Source organism: Alosa pseudoharengus, unplaced genomic scaffold (assembly GCF_046254945.1).
Source record: "Alosa pseudoharengus isolate Yale_2024_CS ecotype anadromous, Long Island Sound unplaced genomic scaffold, YU_APseudo_1.1 YU_APseudo_1.1_scf_12, whole genome shotgun sequence".
In the NCBI taxonomy this organism is placed as follows: Eukaryota; Metazoa; Chordata; class Actinopteri; order Clupeiformes; family Clupeidae; genus Alosa; species Alosa pseudoharengus.
Window position 1 is genome coordinate 18,637,180 of NW_027468587.1, and position 8,235 is coordinate 18,645,414.

Sequence of the window (8,235 nt, forward strand, 5' to 3'; positions counted from 1 at the left end):
ATTTTTAAAAACTACTTTTGTAAAGAGATGTGGAAGAGAAGAGATCTATGCAATACATTCACGAAGGAAGGATAAGATTAATTTCCGGTTGCATCATTTAGTGCATTACTAAATGCAAAAGACCATGCAGCGCAAGCCGCAAACCACACATCCTCCTATTCATCAGTTGTTTCAACATGAGATGTAAAGTCTGGCACATGCATTCTCTCTCTCTCTCTCTCTCTCTCTCTCTCTCTCTCTCTTTCTCTCGCACGTCACAGCTTGCTTTTTCACACCTTTAAAAAAAAGTCACTGCACTAGCAACTGCAAACATCACCTTCAATTGCTCGGAGGCCAACTAAAGTAAATGAAGAATAAAATGATGCAAGAGCCGAGCCAGCACATTAAGCGATAGTGTTGGGTTAAAAGGCTCGCAGATACAGTAGATTCCTGTTTGCATCCACACACAGTTCAGTAGAGCGGCCTGTGTGGATGGAAACAGCCCATATTGCTTCATTAGTAGCTGCCAGCCTGCCCTCCTGTCACTGAGAAAGCAGAAACGTGTTAAAATTACACATTCGCACTCCTGACTCACTGATTTAATCACAGCACAGCAGGACACACGTGGGTGGGGTCATGAATTTGAGCATGTGCGTGTGCAATGAGGATAACAACAAAATTATGAAGATTATATGTATTTCTGATGCAAGTGAGGAATGCAAAGGAGTACACACACACACACACACACACACACACACACACACACACACATCCATGTCAGTGGCAGTAGCTGAATAACAGTTTGTTGTTCTTCAGTGTGCCATTACAGTAATCATCTGCGTACTACTGTACATACATTGACAACGTGCATGCAATGCTACGGTAAGGAAGAGGGCACCAAACAGTTGGCTGTGCATTTCAGCCCATCACACACATCAAACAACAGAGAACTGCAGCCATCCTGGCCCATTAAGCGTTGGACCGCTTCCCTTTTATTTGCTCGGTTGATTATCGACTTTGACAACAATATGGTAAGACTTCCCTTCCCCCGTCGGGCAGCCCCTGGCCCGGGGCCATTCAAGGCCACTTCAGGCCCCCTGTAGGCTACAAGCCCTGGCTGTGTTCCAATTCGCATACTCCTGTACTCATTGGCTTGTACACTCATATTAGGTATTGTAAGGGTTAGTACGCAAATTGGAACACAATTAGTAATTGGCTCAACAGCTTCCACATTCTCCTATTTATGACCCAGAAGGCTAAGTAGAATGCACTTATGTAGCCTATATGGATTAACTATGTGACATGATGAACTTACATTACTTAATACAAATCTATGTGTGCCAAAGAGCCATGTTAACCTGATGTATTTCGCTGTCTATTTTAGAATCTGCAGTTAGAAAGACTGCACACCTCAAATGGAGCTATTTTGACTGTGGCCTGTGACAGGTGGCACATGAGTCTGAAGATTCCTATTGAGCTGCTTTGAATGGGCTCTAAACATTTAACATTGTTTATTATTACATTTGCTAGATTTTGCAGTAATATGTTATATATTCTATTTATCCTAAACTAGACTCAAACAGCCTCAAACTCTTTCGTTTAAAGAATTAATTCAGAATGGAAAGCGCAAGAAAGGCTCCGACCACTGACGACGCAGGGAGCGCTATGTGCACTCAATTCACAGGTCCCTCATGGTGGTAATAAGACGGGGGATTGGAGCTGTTCACACGCCTTCAGCTTGTGGTAGAGGCAAGCGCTGTGAATCAGACAGTGTCATACCTACACAGAAACAGGGGGAACAGGGTAAGTAGGCTAACTATCTAACAGATCACTTGCTTAGAAAATGAATAGGCTATGTTGCCATAAATGTTAACGTTGACACGTTTGTTGCCGAAAGAAAATATTACTTGTTTTTAGAATTATGATAATACATCTTAAACAAGTGATATCTGGGCAATTGCTGTAAGCCTATGCTATCTTCATGTTTAAATATAGCCTACGATGGCATATCATATTTCTTTATAATTTGGCTTAGTCTATTTAAAAGCAGTGTAAAGTGTAACGTAGGCTAATAAAGTAGTGTAATGATTTTAAAGCTATCCGATTTGTAAGCTCTCTGACGTTATCCTCAACAGATAGGCTAGGTCTCCTCATACGGGAAAAATAATAGCACACTTATTACACGTATTCCCCTATTATCGGGATTTACACATATGACTAGCTGGTATAGGTGTACTGGGTAGCGTATGTGGCGTAGTGAATATATTCGTACATTTCTAATTAAAATAGTCAATGTTTAAGCAGTATTTTCATTATTATTTAACATCATATTTCCAACTTTAGTACTTGACCAATGATGCTCAAATTTTTTTGTTGCAGAGATGAGAAAAATACATAATGTTGAATATTATTATTATTATTATTATTATTATTATTATTGCTATTATTATAATATAATAATAGCAATAGCCAATAGCCTACTAATACAAATATGCGTTGAAATTAAAATACGTTCTGATTAATTGAGAGAGCTGCACAATAGCGCTCGCACACTTGTCTAAAATTAAGATAGGTCGAGTGTCAATTGATGTGGAAACTTCTTGTTAACGCACTTCCACATGTCGGTGCAGAGACCTAGACCAGCCACATTTAAAATGCAATGCGAATACACCAATTAACACAAACGATTTGCCTCTCGATAAATCTAGGTCTACGCGTTCACTAAGTAGCTATAGGTAAGCGGTCAAAGCAAACATTTCCCTCACACAATTGTATCTTTAAAATCCACATTACAACTAACAGCAGATCAATTGTGTCCTAATGTGGACCCCAGAATATTTTGTAAAGCTGTCTTAAGTAGCCTACAGGTGGCCTATTGGGTAACCAGAAACTGACAACATGGCTTTGAAAATGATGTTTTACATCATCACTGATATCAGAATGGTGTGAAATTGTAGGAGAAACCTGCTAAATAACTGGCCTCACGTGTCTACTTCAATGCCACAGTTATGGCAAGTTGGCTAGCTTTTTCTCGGGCCCCGCCTACGGTTAGGAACAAATTGGAATTGAGACCAATCCAATTTAAGATGGTTACCTGGATTTTGTGTTATTAGATGCACGTGGTAGCAAAGTTGAGTTGGAGGTGTGGCTGCTGCGTGTCTACCGCATGGAAAAATATTCTTGGCTCATATGATGAGGAGACCGTCTTTCTTGTGTTTCCAGGTGCCGTTGTTATTGCCTGTATGATGCAGCTAGGAGAGGGAGAACTGGATGACACTTCTATAAACCTACCGAAATCGTTTTGCCATTCGTTAACCGAGAATAACAAAAACAGTCCTGGCTCAGTACCGACTGATTTTCAAGAGGTTAGTCCACCAGCCTCTCAACCTCAGCCAGGAGCGAAAAAGTTTTTATCCAAAACGGAAAACGACGAAATGCTTGGAGAGGGACAGAACGATGCTCTCTCTCTGTCTAAGGCCTCTGTCCAAGACCGAAAAAGTTCTCTGACGACGGAGGAAGAAGACGCATCCAGTAACAGGCTAGGCGGAATTAGCCCCGATCGTTATTTTATCTCGGCGTCTTCGCACCAAACGCAAGACATGAATCCCTGTTCTCTGTTTCCTTACCCGGGTCAAGCGGGAACAATTTACGCAGGATCCGATGGGGCCAGGTATTCAGCGTCGCTGCACTATAGTTCCGTCCTCCCCTCCACGGGCTTCTCTCCTGTATGCACTGGACGTGGACAGTGCGGTTCAGGCTACCAGTTCGGACAGGGTCACGGCTGCATCTATCCATCCTATCAAGGAAGTGGACCCGGTATTGGTTCCATGCCGCTCTCAGGAACAGGTACTGGTCTGAGGGCTCAGGTGTATCTTTGCAATCGCCCTCTCTGGATGAAGTTTCACCGACATCAGACGGAGATGATAATTACCAAACAGGGCAGGTTTGTTGAAATGATTTTAAGTTGGTATAATGAAGGAAGTTTGTCTTGATTGCACCTATTCTTCTCCCATTGGTAATTAATTTCAACGTATTTGACTGAATTTGATAATTTCACGCTAAGAATGTGAGACGATAATATCCTCCTGTCAATAGCCTATTACATTTGGTGTCATAATGCTATGCACAATACCAAATACCCAATCATGCAGAGGGGATATGCTATGGCCAAAAATATGGTCGATATAGGCTATTTTTGCTCATCCCATATTTCGAAATCTGAAAACCTTCCGTGCCAATTTTACAATTATTTTAGGACATTTGGAGTTAGTGTTTTTACTTATTTGTTTTTCAATCCGATTTGCTGAAGATTTATTCACCCTTGTGCATTTTTTTCAGGCGGATGTTTCCCTTTCTGAGTTTTAATATTACAGGTTTAAGACTGAACGTACATTACAATGTTTTCGTGGAGATCGTTTTGGCTGATCCGAACCATTGGAGATTTCAAGGGGGCAAATGGGTGACGTGCGGAAAGGCAGATAATAACATGCAAGGTAGGTTACAATAGCCACATATTTACCAGGTTTGTGCACAATTCGAATTGCAATTATGCTTCCTGTTTGCTACCTCAATTGAAATGCAAGTGAAATTCAAGAATTGAATTGGAATTTAAGAGCCAGTTTCAATTCGATTCTGGAATTTTGCACAAGCCTGATATTTACAGCAGGTGCCTCTATTGACCATTTTCACTCTGTCAGAGCAGTTTTCTCTATTGCAAACGTACTCCGTTAAGTTATACTAGGGTGATCAATTTTACTGTGTCAGATTCTAAACCAATTATATTTCGATTGTTAGGAAACAAGGTGTATGTTCATCCGGAATCTCCTAATACGGGTGCTCATTGGATGAGACAAGAGATCTCATTTGGCAAACTTAAACTGACTAATAACAAAGGAGCAAGCAGCAGCAATTCTCAGGTAAAATAATAGTTTTTTATATATATAAATTCACTTACATTATTACAACATTTATAAAAATAATAAAAAACATAATTGATGGTGGAGCGGAGCTCATATTCTGTTTAAGTAGTGAGCTAGCTCATGTAGCATAGTTATTTAGCAGTATGTTGCATTTAGAAGACAGGTTTCACTGTTGTTAATGTAAAAGCAATGACTGGTGTATACATTCGTAAAAAGCTCTTGATGCCCCCCGGTCATTGATTAAAGCTAAAGCTACAGTGTTTGTGTTTGTGTTTTTGTACATTTATTTCCATCATGCAGATGATTGTCCTTCAGTCCCTTCATAAGTATCAGCCAAGACTTCATATTGTAGAAGTTGGTGAGGAAGGAGTGGAAGATTTAAATTGTGATTCAAAGACCCAGACCTTCACCTTCGTTGAGAACCAGTTTATTGCTGTAACTGCATATCAGAACACTGATGTAAGTAACTGTTTGTGTGTTTTCTGGTTTTGGGAGGGTCGCTGGTGCGTTTTTCAATTCACTAAATTTTGTTCCCACTTTTTAGATTACACAGTTGAAGATTGACCACAATCCATTTGCAAAGGGGTTTCGAGATAATTATGATTCGTGAGTGCCTTTTTTTGTCACTTTGACCAAGGGAATATCTTACTGTGACTTTTGAAATTTGCATGCATGCATTTTAAGTACTAATACATTTCATCTTCTATTTGCAACATTATAATAAGCTGCTGTAGGAGATTGTACAATAATGCATGCTTTAGATGCTCATGTCCAGAGAGTACATGTTTGAATGGGAATATCCACAAGCCTTCATTTTTCCCTCCTCTAATTTCCAGGATGTACACCGCACCAGATGGAGAAAGGTTGACTCCATCCCCCACAGACTCCCCTCGCTCCCACCAGATCGTGCCCGGAGCCCGCTACGCCATGCAGCCCTTCCTCCAGGATCAGCTCGTGACCAACCAGGGCCGCTTCTACAATGGCGAACGGGCAGTGCCGCAAACCAACGGCCTGCTCTCTCCACAGACGGAAGACGTGGGCTCTGCCTCTGCGCAGAGGTGGTTTGTCGCCCCCATGCAGCAGACGAGTGCTAGCAAACTGGACATGGCCTCGTACGACGGTGACTACTCCAGCGGCCTGCTCCCGTATGGCATTAAACCTTTGCCCCTCGCCACGTCGCACTCTTTCGGGTACTACTCGGACTCTGCCTTCACGTCGGTGGCTGCCGGGTGGGGCCCGCGCAGCGCCTACCAAAGAAAGATGACCACGACAGGCCTGCCCTGGTCCCCCAAGCCAAGCCCCACCGGTTTCACGGACGACCAAATGTGTGAGAAGGACAAGGCGAGAGAGGAGGGGTTGTCAGGTGCACAGCAGACGCCAGCCTGGCTGGAGACGCCCTCGTCTCTGAAGCCGCTGGACGCAGCAGACCCTGGGGTTTACGCCATAGGGTGCAAGCGCAGACGGGTCTCTCCGGAGGAGTCCAGTGTGGAGGGCTCTCCAACAGTGAAGGGTGAGGACTTGGGAGTTCCAGAAAACTTGGCCAGAGAGACTTCTTCCAAAAGCATGGGCTATTATGCCTTCTATACCAGTCCCTGAAAAAAGCTTTAAAAGTTGCTTTAGTCTTGGGTGAGATTTTTTTTCTCCATTCCCATTTTATTATTGTGCTACCACAGTGTATTCATAAGTTTTGTAATATGTGCAGCTGTCTTCAGATTCAGCGACTCTGAAGCTTCTTTCAAACTGTGACAAAATAGATTACACTCCACTTGCATTATTAGTTATTAGATCATGTTATATGGCTCCAGCATGTCCTATGCTATATATTTTTACTGATAGGATTTTTATTTATAATTGTACAATATTTGTGCAGTGTGGGATGAGATGTGTTACATGTGTTCTTACATTGTTTGTGTATCAAAGTGTTGTATCACGGGTAATAAAAAGTCCCATGTGCTTTTAAAAACTTTTTTTTTTTTTTGACTAATATACACTGGACAACCCAGCCCTGTTCTAAAAGTTGAACATAGACTATTTCAACTTTTCTCTGCGGGAAAAAAACGTTCTGCGCCGTGGGATTTTTCGAGGATGCTGAGCTCTCTGAACGCTGAACTTCATAAGATTTGTATAGAAAATAGCCGCTGTCGGCGCAAAAAAACTTATTCTGAAGTCTGGTTCGTGGTATCATCCAACGCAATCAACGTAGCAGGAAATTCAAAACTTACCAGGAGTATTTTTGTGGAATTTGTTACATTTGAAAAGGTACACAACATCAAGAACGGTTTCCATTAGTGATATAAAATTTATATATATTTGTTTTACTTAACAAACGAAGGATTTTTAATTATTTTGCGTTCACAAATGTAGGACAATTAGCCTATCGATGTGTGTAATTATCGAATTCAATAGCCTACATGCTTATGCCCGTGACGAGAAGACGTGCACTGCGTGAAACCGAATTGGTTTTACTAGGCCTAAATTAATTTTGTTGAGACAGTAGAGCTGTCCCGAGACTTTTAACAAATTTGAATAGTCTCTAACTGTTTTTAGGCTAAAGCTAAAAAGAACATTTTGTGCGGCATAAATGTGTATTGGCCATCGTATTAAAAATGGATTTGTTGGTCTAGGGGGCTAGGTCTATTCTCGCTTAAGATGCGTAAGATGCTGAGTTCCAATCCCAGACTAGTCTGCTTTTGAATTAGAATTTGAGTAGCCTAATGTTTCCGGAGTCAGTTGGAGTGATATGGGAAAAAGTATAGGAGGGGTTGCGAAATGTTTTGCAGTCTGAATTCAAATGCTCTAAAAACGTTAAACCAATGAGGCCTAGGCTACTGAAAACTGGGACATTCAGTAGCCCTAGCATGGGCGGATTATGAACTTTTGGGCCCCTGGGCCCAGATGTATTAAAGAGCCCCCCACTTATTGTCGTATAATATACATCTTATGTGGGAGGGGGGGTTTGGGGGTCCTCCCCCAGAAAACAATTTATTTGTTTGATATGATTTCCTGTATTCTGGGGCATTTTGGGGATGGCCAATACTAAATTCGATCAGATTCATAGCCTACATCCTGATTTGTTGATATTGAGGCAATTTCATGCAAAGGCTTGGGCTTGAGGACCTCCTGACTACCCTTGGGCCCCTGGGCCTGGGCCCGCTAGGCCCGTGCAGTAATCCATCCCTGAGCCCTAGATGTAGATTTACAATTCTCAGAATTCCCATAATGTTCCTCCCGAAAGTGGATGCTCTGTTTACGCCAGGAGTATTCAATTAGCCTATCAGCGAGGTCCAGTTACGGAAAATGTCCTCAAGCAAAGGTCCGGAGCATCATAATGTTTAAC

At 41.9% G+C, this 8,235-nt stretch overlaps 1 protein-coding gene across 1 annotated transcript; it reads left to right on the top strand.

The window, feature by feature from the left end:
* The first annotated feature begins 1,147 nt into the window (after positions 1 to 1,147).
* eomesb (eomesodermin homolog b) lies at positions 1,148 to 7,177 on the top strand. Its single transcript, XM_076280336.1, has 7 exons — positions 1,148 to 1,782; positions 3,202 to 3,922; positions 4,318 to 4,472; positions 4,774 to 4,895; positions 5,199 to 5,357; positions 5,443 to 5,504; positions 5,735 to 7,177. Exons 1-7 carry the CDS (start codon positions 1,671 to 1,673, stop codon positions 6,492 to 6,494), a joined length of 2,091 nt encoding a protein of 696 aa, XP_076136451.1. The 5' UTR covers positions 1,148 to 1,670; the 3' UTR covers positions 6,495 to 7,177.
* Positions 7,178 to 8,235: the final 1,058 nt, after the last annotated feature.